We start from the raw sequence: 21,373 nt of genomic DNA on the forward strand, positions 1-21,373 counted from the left end.
GTTCAGGTATGATGTACTCAGCACAAGCTTCCGGTCGGCCCGGAGGTGGGGGTGCGGGGCCTGTCACGGAACGTCAAAACAAACGGCCTGCCGGGGCCGCCCAAAAGTCGGGCGTGAGGGGCGCGTCCACTAATGGAACGCCTCTCGCTTCCCAGATCGAGGGCCACGTGGTCAGGAGAACCTCGTCCCTTCCGGTCACACTTTGCCTATCGGCCGGCCTCGAAGACCGAAATTGTGACGGTGTCACCCGAAAAATTTGAAATTACGAAATTTGAAAAAATTTGAAAAAAAAAATTACGGAATTTCAAGTGGCCCAATATCTGAAAATGTTCGCAACATATTAATGTACATTTGTGCCAAATTTGGTGCTTGTTTCACAAAATGCACAATTCTTTTGAATATTTGGGCTAAGCCGCCCCACTACTTGTTTCTTTGATTTTCTTTTCTCCCCCTACCTCCCACAAACATCTTACCCTTTGTCTAACGTTTTAAATACAAAAAAACAAACAACGAAAAAAAAAACTTTATTCATTATTTCTCTCCTCACGGACACGTGCTTGTTCTCTCGCCCCCTCGTCTCGCCTTGTGCCCCGCCCCCTTTATCTTCTGTTTCTTCCACCGCTCCAGCCTTTCCAACTCTAGTTTCCACCATACTCATTCAACCCTTTCTCCTTCATTCTCAAATCCACGTCCTCACTTAGGGACTTTTCCCAGATTGTTTTTCACGGATCTGTTTAAATATTATTTAAATATGTTTAAACTTTCCGCTGCAATGTTTTATTCAGTGGTTTATTACAACACACTGTTTTTCTTCCTATTCAAAAGGCGTTTTTCAATTTCCTCTTAAATTCATTCCACTTCAAAAAAAAATTCAATCTCTTACAGTTCCTCCTCCCTACATTCTTTAAACTCACCTTCATTCCACCCCTACTCTGTCATTTTCAAATGGATCTCTGACTTGAAAATCACAATAAATCCAGTTTGTTATAAACTAGGGCATTGCCCGTACTATATCTATATCTAAAATTATATCCCCCCCCTCTATTTACATGAAATGGTTTGGTCCAAAGCGAACGGCTTGCGAGTACGGTGACAATCCCCCCCCCTCTATTTACATGCAATGGTTTGGTCCAAAGCGAACGGCTTCCGGAGTTTGGTAAAGAAATCGCCATCGCGTGCACAAACGCGCAGGAAAGCGAATGAATCGCAAATTCGGTTTTATTAGTTTTAAAACATAGTTTAACGCCAACATAGTTTGCAAACGTGAAATAAATGAATACGCTCTCAAATGTGCCATCCGAGGCAGAGTGTGTCCTCCACGTTCGGCACACGCGATCGTTCGCTGCTCTCTGATTGGTTGAATCGTTTTTTGGACATAGCTCGGTAAGTAATTGTCCGATTAATATGAAACCTTGAAAAGGCACATCCTCGGGTCCCCAGCAATATACCTGGCAAGTTAAAAGTATATCGGACCCGTGGTTGTCGAGAAACAGCGGTCACAGACAAACAGACGTACAGACGTACAGACGTACAAACGTACAAACGTACAGACAGAGATTACTGGAATTATAGATAGATGTTCGTTTTTCATTCATCATCCACTTTCTAAACTCCCCCCTCGCCCCTCCCCTCCTAAACTCCCCCCTCACCCCTCCCTTTATATTCTTCCCCCTTGCCCCTCCCCTCCAAATTTCCCCCCTTGCCCCTCCCCATCAAATCTCCCCCCTCTCCCCTCCCCTTCAAATCTCCCCCCTCTCCCCTCCCCTTCAAATCTCGCCCCCAACTCCTCCCCTTCAAATCTCTCCACATACCATCTTTCTCCAATTCTCCCCCCTCCCTCTTCCTCAAAGCTGCCTCCTCCTCACTTTGTCTCCCTTCTATCTCATACCTCCACCTCCTCCAACCTTCTACTTTGCTCTTCCCCCCCACCCCCCAAACAACACCTCACTGTGCCTCATCCCATCACCATGAAACCTTTTCCCCTCCTTATCCTTCCCTTTCTCCCAACTCTTCTGCAATCTCTGACACGCTATCAACAGTTCTCCCGACCTCCCCCTCTCACCCCTCATCTTACCCTACCCCTCCCCTCCCCTGTGCTGTACCTGATGCTCCCCCTCCCTCTTCCTTAACGGTATGGACCTCAAACATCCGGAGCCTTCGCTCAAAACTGATTGATCTCTCCATACTATGTTTTTCGGAAAGTCTTACACAAACCACACTTGGTCTGCTTAACAGAAACTTTCCTCCTTCAAGATGTCTCTGATTTCTTAATATCTCTTCCTGGTTACTCCCTCCTTCGGTATGATATACCTGAGCCTCGTCCTTGTGGTGGGGTTGCTATCTCTATCAAAAACTCTCTTCCCCACTCTCCTTGCACTGCCCTCTCTCCACCCGACCCCCCGGAATACCTCTGGCTACGGCTTCCTCTCTGCTCCCACCTTTTGTTCATATGTGTTCTGTACCGTCAACCAAACAGTGATGACTCCATTTACATTTCGCTGTTTGACAACATGGACCAACTTCTATCCACTCTTCCCAACTCTCTCTTCCTCATATGTGGCGACTTCAACTGTCATCATGCCAGCTGGCTGGGTGTGGGTTCCTCTCTCACCAGCCATGGCATCTCAGCAAAGGACTTCTGCGACTCATTGGGACTGACACAATCTGTCAATTTCCTGACCCGGATCTCAGTCAATGGAGTATCTTCTCTTCTAGACTTGGTTATGACAAACTTCCCTGCAAATGTCTGCTGCTCTTCTTCTGCTCCATTCGGTTCTTCTGATCATTTCCTTGTTAAAGTGGACATCTCTCTGGCCATTCTCAGAGAGCCTCCTCAGCGTCGACGAGTCTGGCATTTCACTCAGGCCAACTGGCACGGTTTTCAAGCAGCCATCCATCATCTGGACTGGTCTCCCATCTCTACTGCCTCTGACATCAATTCTTCCTGGGAATTCTTCCAAAGTAAACTGCTCTCTTTCATGCACAGATTTATCCCATCTCGCCTTCAGTTGTCTTACCCTTCCTCCCGTCCATGGTACACTGAATCTTGTGGTGAGGCAGTTGTCCTGAAACAACTTGCCTTTGCCTCTTGGAAAGCAAATCCAACTGAAGGTAATCTCAGTTCCTTTCACAAAGCCCGGAACAAGTGTGTGTCTACCCTCAGGAGAGCCAGGAAACAATAGCTCTCTACTCTCAAGACTGAACTCTCAAACCTGTCTCCTTCCTCCAAATCCTGGTGGCGTCTGGTCAAATCTGTTTCTGGTGTTTGGTCCCCCTCCATCCCCTCCCTTACCTCAAAAGGCTCCACAGTTGACACCGCATGTGACAAAGCCGAATGCATCAACTCTGTTTGCCTCAAAATCTTGTGTACTAAACCCATCTCTCTCTGTTCCCACCTTACCCAGTCGAACCCAGCTGCTCCTGGACTCTGTGTCCTTCTCTCTCCTGACAAGGTGGAGAAGTTTCTGTCAAACCTCGACTCTGATTCTGTAACTGGACCAGACGGAATCAGCCCACTGGTTCTAAAATCCTGCTCCGCTGCTCTTTCACACCCTCTCTCTGTTCTTTTCGCCCTCTCTTTTGCTCAAGGTCATCTGCCATCTGCTTGGAAATCAGCCAACATTACCACTTTACACAAAAAGGTGAAAAAACAGATCCTTAAAACTAAAGACCAATCAGCCTGCTCCCAATAATCAGCAAGGTCATGGAATCAATCATCGCGTCTGACATCAAATCCTTCCTTTTCTCCAATGACTTGATCTCCGATCATCAATTTGAATGCAGTCCAGGTCATTCTGCTCTGGACATGCTGCTTCTGCTGTCTCAACAATGGATGGAGGTCCTCAATGCCAAACAGGAAATTAGAGCTGTCTCCCTTGACATATCATGTACCTTCAATACGGTCTGGCACCCAGCTCTGCTCACCTAACTCTCCTCCTATGGTATCCATGGAAATCTCCACGCATGGCTTGCGGACTTCCTCTCTGGTCGTAGTCAACGTGTGGCCCTGAATGGATTTCTCTCATCTCCCCTTCCTGTTCAGGCTGAAGTTCCCCAAGGCAATGTTCTGGGCCCTTTGTTTTTTCTGATCTTCATCAATGATCTCTCCGACTCCCTGGAAAATCCTCTCCACCTCTTTGCTGATGACTCCACTCTCTGCCGCTCCATTCCTCATCCCTCAGATCGGCAGTCTGCAGCCTCCTCAATCTCTGCAGACCTGGACAAAATCACAGGCTGGTCAAACAAGTGGAACATGTCTGTCTTTCAGTCCTGACAAATCTTACACTCTTATTTTGTCTCTCCAAAAAGACCGAATGGACAACCCTCCCATCTACTTTCTCAACAATCCTCTCCAAGAAGTTCTGTCACTCAAGTTTTTGGGTCTCACTATCTGCCATGATCTTTCCTGGGAAAACCACATTTCCAAGCTGGCCTCCAAAGCCAGTCGCCTACTGGGCATCCTCCGTCGTGCGAAGTCCTTCCTCGGCACATCTGTACTCCTCACCACATACAAGGCCTTCATCCGCAGCTCAATGGAATACTGCTCTCCCCTTTGGGCTGATGCTCCTGCCTCACACCTATCTCGGCTTGACGCTGTTGAAATCAAAGTGTTCAGAATCATTGGAATCTCCCGTGATGAAGCCGATTGTGAGGGCCTTTCACTCACTCACCGCAAGCAGGTATGTGGTCTTTCTGTCTTCTACCGACTCCTCTCCGGCCTTGCTCCCCCAGCCCTATCTGTGCTCTGTCCCCCTAATATTCCTACAGGTCGCACAAGATCTGCCTGCAACCCTCTTATGGTTAAACTGCCAAAATCAAGACTCTCTGCTCACCTTCACTCCTTCATTCCTCTTTACTCTCGCCTCTGGAGCAAACTCCCTCACTCTCTTCAATCCCACTCCTCTCTCCAGGTCTTCAAAACAGCTGTTCAGCACCATCTCTTATCTTCCCCATCCAAAACCTTTTTCTTTTCTACGCCCGTTAAGTCACCCCAGATCCACTTTTTTTGAAATACCGACTTCTTTCCTGGAAGTCCTCGCAGTGTCCATGTGTTTTATACCTATCTAAACCCCCCATTCCCCTTCCCAAGCCTCCCCCCCCCAAGCCCCCTGCCTCCCACAGATCTCCCAATGTCCCTGCTCTCAAATGTTGTACTTGTGTGCTTTCCTCTCTCTCCCCATCTTGTCTCCCGCTCCCTTTATTATATGTTTTGTGTGTCCGTTTTTTATTATTATTTGTTTTGTGTGATTGATGTTAGCTCTTACACGAGCCTCGATCTTGTATACAACAAAAAGAAAAAGAAAAAAAAAGAATTACAACCTAGTGTTGGATATGGAGGCTTATCAAGCTTCTTACAAGCTCATGCCAGTGTGTTGTTATGGGGAGTTTGCAGGCTCAGGTCACTCGCTGCCTAAGATTCTTGGGATGGCAACAAAGCGTTTTAGCGGAGTGTGAAGGATAATAGGGACATGTAACTAAACGCACCTGGTCTACCATGGGGGCCGATGTATCCCTGCTCTCCCTTCTCACCCAACGGCCCGGGTAGTCCAGGAATACCGTACACGTCTGTGAAGGTATGCAACAATGGTCAGTAAGGAAGGAAACATGTCAGATGGAATACATATCTGGGGAAATTTAAAAGATCATAAAACAACCGATGTAAAACTACATTTAAGTATAAATTTGTGTGAGTGCAAAATAATAATCAAATTGTTGGGCTGTCACTCGCTACGGAAAGGTAAAATTGACTCTGGAATTGCTCTTACTCTTCAGGTAGTGCTCAATGTCCCTCGAGTTTGTGATTGTGCCAGGGATGCCTGGAGATCCTGGAATGCCAGGAGACCCAGAGTTGCCAGGAGGTCCGGGTGGTCCAATAGAGGTGCTCTCTCTCCTTTCTGAGTAGCAGAATTGGAATAATTTGGTGTGAAAGTGACACGATACAGGATATAAATGAACTTCTCTGCTTTCAGCAAAGCCTATGTAGGTTCTATTATGTTCTATCCTTTATGCAGGAGTTATAAAGAAACAAACAGATATCATACCTTTGGACCTGCAAATACCTCTGAAATCATTATAATATACCGTAGTAGATTTACAAATCAAAATCATTGTATGGACCCAAAGAGAAAAATACAACAACAACAACATGCATTTTAAGGCCATTTTCCCTGCTAGAGCGGGGGTTAGCCTTGCGGTCCCCATGACAATCTTCTCCATTTTGCCCTATTTTCTGCATCTCCCCTTGTTAACCCCCTTGCCCGCATTTCTTCTTCCACCATCTTTAGCCAAGTCTTTCTCGGTCTTCCCCGTCCTCTATTTCCTTCTACATCAATTTCCATCATTCTTCTCAACCAGTCACTTTCATCCTTCCTCAACACATGACCAAACACACACCACCCAAGGAGAAAAATAATGTTTACAAATCAAACAGTAGAGTTACATTCAAAAAATGTAAAACCTTGATAACGATCTAGCACACACACCTTCAGACCAGCCATATCCTGCACCCGAGGGGCCTGGTGGACCAGGAGGACCTGGTGGTCCCCTTACATAATTGACACCATTAGCATCAGTCCACCTTCCTTCACTTTCCATCAGGCCTATCCGTCTGGACGAGGAAGACGAGGAGGATGAGGAATATGTCGATGAAGAAGAACCACCAGAAGGCTTGAGCTCTCCAACACCGACCATGATGCCAACATCGTCCGATTCTGTCATGAAACGTGCGGCGAAGAGGAAGAGATGGAGATAATGTGAGAAGCACACAGTGACATTGGGGAGTGAGGGACATTTTGATGAAATCAGGGGGAAAGTGATGAACACATGACCAGAAGTTGGGCCATAAACAGGAAGTCACTAATGAAGACAGAGAAATCCAGTGATGACATCATATTGCAAAGGCAGCAGAAATGAGAAAATGTCCGTTTCAGAGAAAGGTTAGATATAAGCGATTGCAGAGCTTACCTCTGGTATATCCAGGTGTTCCGGGCACCCCTGGTGAACCTTTATCACCTGCAGTAGCCCAAAAATAGCAGAATCAAACAGTAGTTCGTAAAATGAAGTTCCAAATATAATTAATCGGTTGTAACAAGAAATTGCTTTTCCTCCCAACGAGCACCCAGGCTGGCACAATTGCCCAGAGATACGCACACTCGCTTCGAAGCTCTGTCTAGCCTGGTTTCCAAATCCAATCTTGACGCAAATAAAAACAGTCATCCTGATGTTCCGCAGGCAGGTTGAGGCATCAATGTGTTTGCCGTACCTCCGATGGGAGTTAAGCTGGGTGTCCAGTCTGCTGGCATTAGTTAGATAGTGGACGTTAAAGATCCCAGCATGTCCATTACGAAGAGTAGGTGAGCTATTGCTGCTCTAACCTACAGAGGGTACCAAAACCTACCAACCACGACCTACCACCCCAATCAATGATGCAAATCGGCGGTTATGTGCTGCACACACATTAAATGAATGAGGTGGTACCCAGAGGTATCATTTCCGCAGGAACAGCAGAGGGTACCAAAACCTACCAGCGTTTGGGTGCATCCTCTGTCCAATTGGAAAAAATAAACGGTTGAGGAGCAAAAGTGATGGCTATCAGAGGGACAAAAATAGGTGATTCACAGCTTCAATAAAATATGCCATCTGTCGATCAGGAATGCTAAAAAAAACTGAGACCTATCTTGGAATGAAACATTTACTATTGGTGATTAAATATTTCATAATAACCCATACCTTTTTGTCCTGAATAGCCTTGTGGCCCTTGAGGACCAGCAGGTCCAGGTGGACCATGAACAGCTCCAGCAGATGAACCGGTATAACCTTGTTCGCCCTTGGGGCCTGGTAAGCCAGGTGGACCTGGTGGTCCTGGTTCTGCCAATAAGTATTTGGATGATAATATAAACTTTATAATGTGAGCAGTTATGATGTATTTAATCTGTTGAACCTCTCGATCCAATGCATTGACGCTTTTAAGATAGGAGAAGTAAGAAAAAAGGAGGCTTACCTCTGAAGGTTCTACCTGGAACACCTGCCTCACCTGCACATCACACAAACAAGATATCCTGAGTTAGTAAGACTTAGAGTTAGACTTAATCCTACTATATATGTATATATACACGTGTACTAGCAAAGGTACCCGGCAACACCGGGTAACGCAGGGGCCCTCCATCATGGGAATATTAAGGGAGGGGTGGAGAGAGAGAAGGGGAGGGAAAGGGGAAGGGGAGTGGGAGTAGTGGGAGGCAGAGCAGGCGGGGGAGGAAGAGAGAGAGAGAGATAAGTGGGGGAGAGGGAGAGAGGGCTGTGGGGAGAGAGAGGAGAGGGGAGGGAGAGAGGCCTGGGGGGAGAGATAGGAGGGGAGAGGGGAGCAGGGAGGGAGAGAGGGAGGGAGAGAGGGGAGTGGGCAGAGGAATGGGGGGGGGGGGAGAGACAGAGGAGTTGGGGAGGGGGGAGGGAAAGAGGGCTGGTGGGGGGGGATGATTGAAAGTGGGCTGGGGGGGAGAGAGAGTGGGCTGGGGGGGAGGGAGAGAGGGCTGGGGAGGGAGTGATAGAGAGTGGGCTGGGGGGGTGGAGAGAGAGAAGGGGAGGGAAAGGGGAAGGGGAGTGGGAGTAGTGGGAGGCAGAGCAGGCGGGGGAGGAAGAGAGAGAGAGAGATAAGTGGGGGAGAGGGAGAGAGGGCTGTGGGGAGAGAGAGGAGAGGGGAGGGAGAGAGGCCTGGGGGGAGAGATAGGAGGGGAGAGGGGAGCAGGGAGGGAGAGAGGGAGGGAGAGAGGGGAGTGGGCAGAGGAATGGGGGGGGGGGAGAGACAGAGGAGTTGGGGAGGGGGGAGGGAAAGAGGGCTGGTGGGGGGGGATGATTGAAAGTGGGCTGGGGGGGAGAGAGAGTGGGCTGGGGGGGAGGGAGAGAGGGCTGGGGAGGGAGTGATAGAGAGTGGGCTGGGGGGGGGGAGAGAGGGGAGGGGAGGGGAGAGGGGAGAGGAGAGGGAAGGGAGAGAGGCCTGAGAGAGGGGAGGGGGCAGAGGAATGGGGGGGGGGAGGAGGGAGAGACAGAGGAGTTGGGGGTGGGTTAGCAATGAAAATTATATGTTATGCTTAACAACCACACACACACGCACACGCACACGCACACGCGCGCGCACACACACACACACACACACACACACACACACACACACACACACACACACGTAGATGTATACAGTAGGTTCCAGGCCACCCTCCCCACCCTCACCACATTCCCCACATTCCCCCTACCCCCAAACCGAAACTGCCTCAACCCAAAAAACAGGAAGTGACTCACCACAAACCCACCCTCCAGGTCTTTAAAACAGCTGTTCACCACCATCTCGTGTCTTCCCCCATCCAAAACCTTGATCTTTTCTATCCCCGATAATTTCACCCCAATTCCACTTTTTGAAATACCAACTTCTGACCTGGAAGTCCTTGGTGTCCTTGTGTTTTATACTTCTCCCACCCCCCACCTCCCCCACCCCTTCCCACGCCTCCTCCCCCCGAGCCCTGTCCCTCCCTCTCCCTGCCTCTCCCTGCTCTCAAATGTTGTGTGCTCTCAAGTGTTTGTGTGCTTCCCATTCTCTTGTCTTCCGCTCCCTCTTTTTATATATTTTGTTTGTCTCCCTCGAGCCCTCTCCCTGCTCTCAAATGTTGTGTGCTCTCAAGTGTTTGTGTGCTTCCCATCCTCTTGTCTTCCGCTCCCTCTTTTTATATATTTTGTTTGTCTGGTTGATTTGTTTGTGAAGTAAATGTCAGCTCTTTCACGAGCCTCGATTCAGTATACAAAAAAAAAAAAAGTGACCAATTAATTATTTATTTTTCAGATTTTCACGATTTTCTCAAATTTTCCAAAATTTCCCAAAATTTCCCAAAATATCCAATTTTCACAAAAATAATTATAAAAATAAAAAATGGATTTTTAGTTTAAAAAAATAATTTCCCTATATAAAATACATATGGCGTTGACTTATCTGAATTTTGATATTAAAAATATTATCTTTGAATAACCAAAATATTACAACAACGGAATTACCTATTACCGTATTATAATTAAATATAATTATGATCATACTCACCCACAAAGCGGTATTAGAAAACTGTTTATTGAAACACCAACGTTGTTTTCGTGGGGTATTAAAGTGAATGAAAATAATGTTAAAGAGCACAGAGTTGAATCATATTCATTACCTCTTGTTATGTATAATTCGCGCTTCCCCCCAACGATGGCAGAAACAAAAATAATAGAAATGTTTAAAGAAATTCTTGACACAATTAAAACACATTTGATGAAATCTGATGTTATTGAAAATATGAAAAAGGACCAGAACAAGTTTAAAGCCCGTGTTGGCGGACTTGATATATTTTGGCGAAAATGTGATGGATTGCTATTGAAGGTTACCCACCAACAATGTATCCAAAACTTTAAAATAAATACGAAAAGTACAGAGAGGCGGATAAACATCCTGAAATTCTAACCTCGTTTTACGATAACAAAATCACTGAAGAATCATGCATCGAAGATCATCGCATCAAGCCGGAGGAATTGATGGGTGTGAACTGTAAAGTTATCTGCGCTATTGAGATATCAAATATTTTTATCGGTGGTGCGGGTCCATCCATTCAATTGAAGGTAAATAATGTAGTTGTTCAAGAGCTATTTAGGAAAACAAACAGGTTGATGATTAATATAAACAATGTTACATCTCCAAATAAAATTACGGGAGCAGCAGCGGCGGGTATGTTTAACGATGATAGTACTAACGACATAATGTCGGTAAAATAATGTGAAAAAATATATAATTAAATTTACACGACGAGTTGTAGATAAGTTGTAATTAAAATTATAGAAATATAACATTTATGTTATACTTCTTTTAAAATATTTGAGAAAAACTTTTTTGTTGGGTCATATAAAATGGACGAACCCATTTTCAAAATATTTCAAGATATATTTAACACAATTAGACGGTTGGTTGAATCGCTTCTAATATGCATACATCTATCTATAATTCCAGTAATCTCTGTCTGTACGTTTGTACGTTTGTCTGTGACCGCTGTTTCTCGACAACCACGGGTCCGATATACTTTTAACTTGCCAGGTATATTGCTGGGGACCCGAGGATGTGCCTTTTCAAGGTTTCATATTAATCGGACAATTACTTACCGAGCTATGTCCAAAAAACGATTCAACCAATCAGAGAGCTTGCAGAGGGCTTTGCGAATGGACCAAACCATTCATGTAAATAGAGGGGGGGGGTTCTGTGGTCGTTGCGAATGGACCAAACCATTCACATCGAATCATCGAATCACATCGAATGGACCAAACCGTTCGCTTTGGACCAAACCATTGCATGTAAATAGAGGGGGGGGGTTCTGTGGTCGTTGCGAATGGACCAAACCATTCATGTAAATAGAGGGGGGGGGGGGTTCTGTGGTCGTTACTGCCACGTGGTTTCAAAGTTTTTTTTTGTTGTTGTTGTTTGCACGCATGTTTTTTTGCACCCACGTACGGGCACGCCCTAGGATGTTTACACACACACACCCCTACACAAATTTTTTTTTTTTTTTTTTTTTGGCAAGGAACGGGCACCCACGTACGGGCACGTCCTAGCTTATATATAGTACGGGCATGCCCTAGTAATTATAATGGGGATAACAACACACAGGATGAATGATTACCCACTATATATTTCCAAACATATATGAAATGGATGATTTTTTACCCGTGTGGGAAAGTAAGATAAAATTTAATAATCATAAGAACCTCCCGAATTCGTTAAGATGTCTAATACACTTAGTAGGGTCAAGTGGATGTGGGAAAACCTGTTTACTTTTAAAGATGCTCCTTACCCCAAAATTTTTAGATTATGAAAATTTAATAATTTTCACAAAGTCAAGTATTCAACCAGAGTACCAACTACTATCACAAGGTTTTAATGCGGGTCTTCAAAAAGAAGATATAATCGGGTTATTTAAGCTTCCACACGAACTAAATGAGCACAACATTGAAGAGGTAATACAACTATTTTGTGATACTCCACAAAAATGGAAAAATAAATCAAAACCCACATCACCTATAACTTGTATTCTTAGCAATAATACAGATGATATACCTTTACCCCAAGATTTAGATGACACAAAAAAGAACCTCGTTATCTTTGAAGATTGTGTTAATGAGAAAAATCAAACGGTTATGGACAGCTACTATACAAGGGGGAGACATTCTTCTTGTAATTAAATTTATCTTAGTCAATCATACTTTCAACTACCTCGTCGCTCAATAAGAAACAATGCTAATACTTTTATTTTATTGAAACTAAATGCATTAGATATAACTAATTTTTGGAGGGATAATTGTTCCACATTATGTAGTAAAAAAGGAATTTGAGGGTTATATGAAACATATGACTGAAAAATATAAATATATCGTTGTTAAAGAAGATGATATAATAACTAATAGTTTATTTGCATAAATAAAATGAATGCTGAGGAATGAGCAAGAAAATTTAAGGAATATCAACAATTACTTTCAAAAGTTGTTAAACAACAGGAGGGAATAAAGAAGAAACGGAGACAAAAGCTATTAGATGAAGATGTATTTCAAAGAAAACAAGAGAAGTTTTTTAAGCCTCTTTTAAAGTCTTCCGAGCAAAAGGGGGTTTCGTTTCAACTTCCTGCGATAGAATATACCCCAGCCCAAAAACAGGAAGTGCCTGATTTGATTAACCTAACAGATCAAGTTCCCGCGATAACATATACTTCCAAACAACAACAGGAGTTGCGATAGTTGGATGAAGTAGCGAATCAAGAACTTACAAATATAGAAACAACACAATCATCCCGAGACTTTGGGGAGACAAATAAACTTTCTTATCATGTTGTGGAAGCTCTTCAAGACAATGAATATAGAAGGTACATAACATTAACCAAAACGGGACTCATTTCAGCAGGAAAACCAGGAGAGTATATTCTTCTTAACGAGGGGGTATATACATTTAATGATGAGTTCATGTTTTTGAGTTATACTCACCCAAATGTTAAATTAACCCCTAGATTACTGTTTCTTCTCACAAAAACGGGGCTCAGTGGGTCAAAATATTTTGATGCCCCACTTGATATGGAAAGAGAGGAAGATAAAGAGTATATTGAGTTGCTAAACGCAATTGATTATGAGGGATATATTAGGGGTAAAGGTAGTAAGACAGAAGGAAAAACATATTTAAAATGCTTTAGATAAACTTGGACTGAGGTCGGGCTCCGGTGTTAGTTTTCTTCCGAGCGACTCACCACAATTAGTTAATAGGCTATTACTGCTGTTAGGTAGTAAGGAGGCGGGAAACAACAATTGTTTTAATGAAATATCAGCTATTCTAGATCAGTTGATGAATAGGAAAATAATTAATAAATGTCAATACAAAGATCTTTTATCTCACATACAATAACATGAGAAACACAACTCTTAGATTTGATTTTACAACGAGTGATCACACGGCTTCATTTCCATACCCGATGCAACTTGATCCTACAAAAGAATATGAAGTGGTGTTATTGTCTATGGAAGCCTATAATACCTTGTTTAATATCACAGAAAAGAATCACAAGTTTAGTTATGATCTGGGAACTGGATATAAAACTATAGAAGTACCCCCAGAGCTTACGAGATACCTGTACTATGTTCAGAAATTTCTCACGTTATGAAAGAAAAAGGTGATGAACCAAAAAATATCGAAATAGATACTCAAAAACATACATCAAAATCAACTATTAGACTTTAAAATAATTATAAAATAGATTTCACGATTACTAATTCATTCCGCGAGATGTTAGGTTTCTCCGCAAAAAAAGGTTGAGGATAATAATACGTTTGTCAGTGATAAGGTCGTTGACATATCCTCGGGTATAAATTCAATATTAATTCACTGTGATTTGGTTGATGGTGCTTATACAAAAAAAAAGAAAAAAAAAAAAGACGATGGAGTAAAAACAAATACAATATTTTCATTCAGCGCTTATTCAAATCCAATCGGTTATAAATTCAATATGGAGCCAAAGAATCGCACCTATTTGCCCGTGTCAGGAAAAAACATTTCTAGAGTAAATTTTAAGATAACTGATCAGGATCACAGTATGGTTTCTTTCAATGGTGAAATTATATCCATCAGAATTCACCTACGTGAAGTTGTTCAACAATCAACTGTAGATCAGCCACGCGAAGTTCTTCAACAAATAATTGGAAAAATTATATAATAACTATAAACTAATTAATAAATGAACATCCAACTGTTTTTTCTAGAATGTAGTTTTAGCACGAGTGATCAAGATAAAAAGAAAACTTACCAAGAGTTAGCGTTTGGAAAAATAGGTCTTGTATTTACTCGGGAAAGAGGAGAGATTATGTTAACGTTGAGGGTGGAATTTTTAATTCCGTCAAAATTTTCAATAAAGGATAAATTATGTTTTGAAAAATTATTTTGGCCACCACACTCTAATTATTCGCCACTAGAACAAAAAATTAAAGCGGATAAATTGAAAAAAATTAAAACCAAAATGCTAAAAGTTTTTTATTCTACTTAGAATAAAAATAAGATGGTTGTTGTAAGAAAACATGAGTTAAGTAAATATAAAATCATTATAAAGATACGAAAGGTGTTAGTAAAACAGCTGGGAATGGGATTGGGGAAGGTATGTCTCTTTCACCACACTATAAGGGCCAGGGTATGTATCTTTTGCAGTACTATAAGGGGGAAGGTTTGTTTCTTGGGAGAGGATACTATAAGCCTACGAGAGAACGTGGTGTAGGAGATCAATTCATAAATAAAGGAGATGGGTTAATTGATACTCTAATGGGTATCGGTTCAACTATTCTTAAACATAAAGACCTAATTGGTTCAACCGCTTCTGCTGTGGGAAATGTAGCGGGTGCTGTAAAGAGTATAAAAGACGCTCAAAAGGAGTCTCATAAATTACAAATGATCAAAGAAGCTAGAAAAGGTAAAACTGAACTAACTCCACAAGAACGACAAATAATAATTGAAGTACTTGGGTCAGGCTTTCAATCGTTTTAAATATTTTATTAGTATCACACGTAAATATAATAAATTTATTTATTATATTTTTTATTGTTATATAAAAAGAATGGAGGTGATTGACAGTATTTATGATTTGGATGATACGATTATCATCTCAAACTCAACTAAAAAAGAAGATTATTACAAGGTAAATGCCGTAAAAGGAACAAATTGGAATACGACCGGAACAAAAAGTTTTGAGATAAATAATCAACAAACTTACTTGAACCTAGCCGATAGTTTCTTGTGATGTAAATTTAAATTCACCAAAGCAGGGAATAACAAACGCTACACTCGTAAATGATTTCTTCTGGAAAATGTTTGATAGTATTCGTTTGTATATTGGAACGCAAGAAATTGAAGCGATTGATTGTCTCTGCGACAGCTGAAATGATGAAATTTACGCTATATTCGCCTAGTGATAGGGTGGGTAAGAGGTGTGTTGAAGGTTTTATTTCTGATATGAAAACAGGAAAGGTCGATAACCCGGGCTATAAACAAAGGAAGGGAATGTATAATGATGAGACAAAACCAGTGAATAGTTTTACCGTAGCTGTGCCCTTTAAAGGTATATTTGGATTTTGTGATTGTGATAAAGTTCTGTACGGCCTTAAAATTAGATTTCAACTACTAAGGAATACTAATGAAAACAGATTGGTTTTTGGGGAGGCCAATGCTTTCGGTGCTAACAATAAATTTGTTGTTAATGATCTATGTTGGTATATTAGTGAATATACTCGTAGTCTTAAAACGGAAGAGATGTTGAATAGAAGGCTTAACACAAAGACCCCGCTAAATGTATCCTACCTTAAAAGAAGATGTCAACATGTTAAATTGGAACATACTACCTACACTTGGAATTTAGGTGTTCCGGAAGGAAAACCTCAGTACCTATGGCTTATTTTTAAGAAACCCGATGAAGGTACTGCTACTGATAAGAATAACGCATTGTGTGCTAATGCTACCGTAAAACAACTTCAGGTTTCTCTAGATGGAACATTTGATCCTCGAGATAGATTGGAAATTAATTGGAAAACCAATGATTATGCTGAAGCCTATAAGTTTTACCAAAAGGTGTGTGAAAGCAACGGTAATCAAGAGCCCATTTTGGATATGGCGTCGTTTAAAGATATATATATACAATCTACGCGATTGACCTAAGCGCTCAAAAGGAAATGATAAAGTCCAATAGAGTGGATACCTCCCTATACATCAAAAGAGAAGAGAATGAAGAAGTTTATGCGTATTGTTTACTCTTGGAAGAAACAGAACTACAGATCAATACGGATGATGGCGTTATGACCAATATCACATAAGTAATAACGAGGAAAAAAAATCTTTTCATAAATAAAATGAGTAAAGTAACAACTGACGTATATATTAATCAAATCAATCGTGATAAACTATCGTCTTGTATCCAAAATCAAAAACCTTGTACGATTAATGTTCGTACAATTCAAAGAAAGGGTGATATGAGAATTAGTGTTTTGCTCACAAAAGTGCAGGAGGAAAAACTAAATAGTGCCGGTTCACTTAGTTTTAAAATGTCAAAACCTATGTTGAAGAAATATTCACTAAAGGAAATAAACAGAGGATTTCTTCCACTTCTAGCCCTAATCCCCTTAATTGCCGGTGCTGTAGGTGCAGCGGGGGCGGCGACGGGTGGTATTTCAGTAGCGGTAAAAGCCGCCAACGAAAGGAAAGCTCAACTAGCAGCCCAAAAAGAATTGGAAAGACATAAGGCATTGGAGAAAGAACTTAGTGGAAGTGGGGTAATTGTAGATTTTGCTGAAAGGCTTGAAAGTCTACCTGATAGGGCGAGATCGTTAGTTGGAGATATACTTTCTTCTATCGCACAGGCGGGTGTAAAACTAACCAAAAGGGGTAATGGATTATATCTTTCACCTAAATAAAAAGAAAATTTATTTTCGAAAATAAAATGGAGTGGTTTAAACATTTTGGAAAGAATATAACGTCAAATGTAGAACTCGGTAAATATTGTAAACAGCTAAACCTTGATAACGTAAGTATTTGTATGAGGGATGAATTACCAAAGTTGCCCAAAAATACAAAGAATATTATTATGAATTTAGAAGATAATAGTGGGAATGGATCTCATTGGACTTGTATTTATAATGGTGGGGGTAAATATTATTTTGATAGCTATGGACTTCCACCACCTCTTGAAGTAATTAAATTCCTACCGAGGGGGGAGAGTGTTTGTCAAACGTTTCAAGTCCAAGAAGTAAATTCTAAATGTTGTGGTCAATTATGTTTATACGTATTATTTCACCTCAACAATAATGAAAGGTTTTCTGATATTCTTTTTACTCTTATTTAAAATGACCTACGTTGGAAAAGACGGCTCTATCTTTAGGGGATCTCAAGAGACGACTGTTGATTTATCAAATTATTATACAAAGGCAAAGGTTGAATGACAGAAATATGATATAACTAAAAATCTTAATATGAAAAATAGTTATAAATTAATCAATTATCCGAGTCTCGCGGGTAACGACTTGGTGAGATTAGGTGATGTAGTACAATATATATCTCAAGAGAAAACAGCACGTTATGACAAACAAGTAGAATTTACAGTCACAATGCCCGGCTCTCCAGACCATACCCCTTTTCGTATTAAATTTAACGTACCACTTGCAATCAAACTTTATAAAGAGGGACATATTATTAATATGGTAATTGATAAATGGGGGTATGATATGCCTGAGTTAGGGTGTAATTGGTTCTTTTCAATAAACTTGGAAGACCTACAAGATTTTATTTGGTCCCGTAAAGAAGAATATTACCCCGTTGGTGACCATAATGCGGTATGTGGGAACACAATTAGTAGTCGGCGAATACATGAGTTAGGAAGTAAAAACTTACATGGCAGCATAGCGATGGTTTGTATGACAAAGAGTCAAGACATTCAGTTAACTATACAAAGTCAGGGAATACAAACAGATTTGGTGGTGGGAAGATGGAATGGTTTTACCTGTCATAGTATTAATCTCATGTATATTTCAAAAACATAAATGGTTATTTAATTTGAAATTAAATAATTTCAAATTAGTTTTATTTAATAAGCTCTAGATTGATATTGTATAAAGTGACCTCCTTACCTCTCTCTTTGCTTTTGCTACCCTTATTTCCTCTGCTACCCTCTTCTCCTCTTCCCTCTTCTCCTCTTCTCTTGCTTCTGCTTCTGCTTCCCTCTTCTCCTCTTCCCTTGCTTTTGCTTCCCTTATTTCCCTTGCTCTCCTTGTTTCCAACCCCGCTCTTATTGCTTCCCATTTTTCCCTTTCTTCTACTTCCCCTGTTTTCCCTTCCTCCTCATCCCCTGCAGCCCTTACCACCTCTTCTATTGTTGTCTCTACTTCCTCCTCTTCCTTTGTTGACCTTGCTACCCTCTTCTCCTCTTCCCTTGCTTCTGCTTCCCTCTTCTCCTCTTCCCTTGCTTCTACTTCCCTACTTCCCTCTTCTCATCTTCCCTTGCTTTTGCTTCCCTTATTTCCCTTGCTCTCCTTGCTCTTATTGCTTCCCATTTTTCCTTTGCTGCCTCTGCTCCTGCTCTTGCTTTAACTGCCTTTGTTGCCTCTACTTCCTCCTCTTCCTCTGTTACCCCTGCTACTCTTGTTTCCTCCTTTATCTTCTCCAAGTCCTCCTTCATTTTCTCCAAGTCCTCCTCCATCGTCTTCCATTCCTCCCTGTCCTTTTCCTCCTTCTCCTCCTTATCCCTCTCCTCCTTCTCCCTCTCCTTCTTTTCCTCCTTCTCCCTCTCTTCCTCCTCCCTTTTTACCCTTAGGACATCTCGCCAGAGTACATTATACATATATTCATCTGGATTTTGAGCTACTCTTGTATTTTCTAATTTCTAATTTCTAATTTTTTATAAACGTCGGCAATTCAATATAAGAAGAAGCTTTTAGGGGGTTTGATTTTAGAACATGTATATCGATGAAAAGTATTCTAGTAATAGTAAATCCACTACCCACAAGCGAATGATCTACCTGTTCTTCTTGTTTTATAAGTTTATCATAAACATCTGTTAATAAGAACCCCCGGTGTGATGCGATAAAGTAAGGTTTTGTTCTCATACAACGTTTTATAATAAGATCCCCTATTTCAGTATTTGGTTTTTTCAATTCCATTTTTACTCCCATATAAAATCTAAGGGGTTTAATCTCATCCAAAACATTCTTTATATAGCTTTCAACGGCGGGTTTGATTGTTTCAATCGCCTCAGCTATTGATTTTGGTTCTGGGGGTGGTAAATTAAAAATCCTTATTTTAATATGTCCCCTAAATGCTCCATCACAGTTCTTAATAGTGTATCCCACCAACTTTATGTGTTTTTTTGATATAAGATGAGCAGGAAAACTCCTCTTCAAGACTGACTTCTCACAAACATGGCAATATTTTGTTTCTCGTTTGGGTGGAGCTTTGATAGGTAAAAGTTTGAGTGTGTGTTTTTGGGATTTAATATGTCTTTTACGTTCACTTTTATGATCACGTTTACAAACATCGCAATACCATGTTTTTGGTTTTTCTTGTTCAAGTGGAGCCATCATCTGTGAAAGTTTGGCTTTGTGTTTGTTGGATTGAAGGTGTTGTTTATAATTGTTTTTTATAATCACGATCACAAACATTACAATATGTTGTGACCCGCTTTTTATATGTCCTCATATTGTTCATTTTATATAAGAGAAAGTTCTTTAAACTAAAAATCAATTTTTTTCCCACAACATAAAATTTTAATGTTGGTGTAAATGTCCACCCCAATGTGTTAAATAAGTTATGACAAATCTTATCATGAAATTGTTTACACTCAATTGTTTTAAAACCAGTAAAATCTTCAAGATTACATTCTATGATTATGTTTATACAATAACTGAAATAATAAATATTGTATATTCAGAAAAAAAATTATATCTAGTGCTTCATCCTTATCTCTACCATGTTTTTCATCGTATAGGTTTAATAATGTTTTAAAATTGGTAATTAGCGCTTGTTCTAAATGAGAAATATCATCCAATTTCTTCTTGGTTAATGTTACATATATTCGATTAATATTACCATAATGTTTTGTATATTTTAATTCTTTTAGAAACATGGTGATATGAGTTTTCGTGATATTGGAATATTTTATAACCTCGTCTTCATGGTCGATCAAAAGTCTATATGCTTTAAACTTTTCATTCAGATCATTATAAACCTTTTCTGGTATTTTACAATATTGTTTACCTTGATATTGAGTAATACATTTTTGAAAATGAGAAACTCTATTGTAAATATTTTTCCCTATTATATTTACTCTCTTATTATCATTATAAGTCATATTAGTGTTAAAACTTAATTGTTGGTTATTACACCACAAACACGTTTTAATATTTGTGTTAGTTATTTCAAAAATAGATAAGTTTTGATTTTTACAAAATGTGCAAGTGATATTAGCATTAGGTTTAATTTCATATTAAATGGGTATATTCCATAGTTTTAACCTTATTATTTCTCTAACAATATTGAAAAACTCATTTATAATAGATAATTTCTTTTTAAAGATTGGATTATGTGTATTCATCGGTGATAATGGTTTAGATAAAATTGATTTATATTCATGTATCAATAATCCTGTCCTTACAATGTAAAACATTTTATCCTGATTAATATTCTGTAATGTTTGTTCAATATTTGCAATATTTGTTTTAATATCACCTGATGTTTCATTATAAGTTACAATTAAATCTTTTATCCTATCTAATTTTCCATGAAGTACATCAAATTCCATGTTAAATTTATTAATTATTTCATTGTCAATGTTAATAATATCTATTTTTTCATTTAAGTTATTCATTTGTATTATAATTTTTTTTTTTACAATTTTTTGTAAATTACAATTACATTTACAATTTACATTTACATTTACATGTAAATTACATTTACAATTGTAAATTACAATTTTACAATTACAAAATTCAACAATTTTTAAAATGCATGTTGTGTGTGTTGTATTTGTATTATAATTCTCATACTGTTAAACTAAAAATCAATTTTTTAGTTTTATGATTATTTTAGTGAAAATCGGAAATTTTGGAAATTTTGGGAAATTCAAGAAAATCGTGAAATCTGACAAATCAGAAATTTTGAAAATCACCATTTTTTTTTTTTTTGAAAATTGTGAAATCGGAAAATTTGGAAAATTGGGAAAATCGAGAAAATGTGAAAATTGGGAAATAAATAATTAATTGGTCACTTCCGTTTTGTGGTGAGTCACTTCCTGTTTTTGGGTTGAGGCAGTTT

At 40.1% G+C, this 21,373-nt stretch overlaps 1 protein-coding gene across 1 annotated transcript in view; it reads right to left on the bottom strand.

Annotated features, from left to right (window-relative positions):
- The window catches only part of COL17A1 (collagen type XVII alpha 1 chain), a 261,339-nt gene that overhangs the window by 16,353 nt on the left and 223,613 nt on the right, over positions 1–21,373 (bottom strand). The window contains exons 46-51 of the mRNA XM_068111347.2: positions 8,000–8,032; positions 7,729–7,866; positions 6,964–7,011; positions 6,483–6,710; positions 5,766–5,894; positions 5,485–5,565 (exon numbers count right to left, since the gene is read on the bottom strand). Coding sequence (XP_067967448.2) covers positions 5,485–5,565; positions 5,766–5,894; positions 6,483–6,710; positions 6,964–7,011; positions 7,729–7,866; positions 8,000–8,032 — 657 coding nt within the window. The remainder of the gene's footprint in view (positions 1–5,484; positions 5,566–5,765; positions 5,895–6,482; positions 6,711–6,963; positions 7,012–7,728; positions 7,867–7,999; positions 8,033–21,373) is intronic.

Source organism: Myxine glutinosa, chromosome 3 (genome assembly GCF_964187855.1).
Source record: "Myxine glutinosa chromosome 3, kmMyxGlut1.1, whole genome shotgun sequence".
Taxonomy (NCBI): Eukaryota; Metazoa; Chordata; class Myxini; order Myxiniformes; family Myxinidae; genus Myxine; species Myxine glutinosa.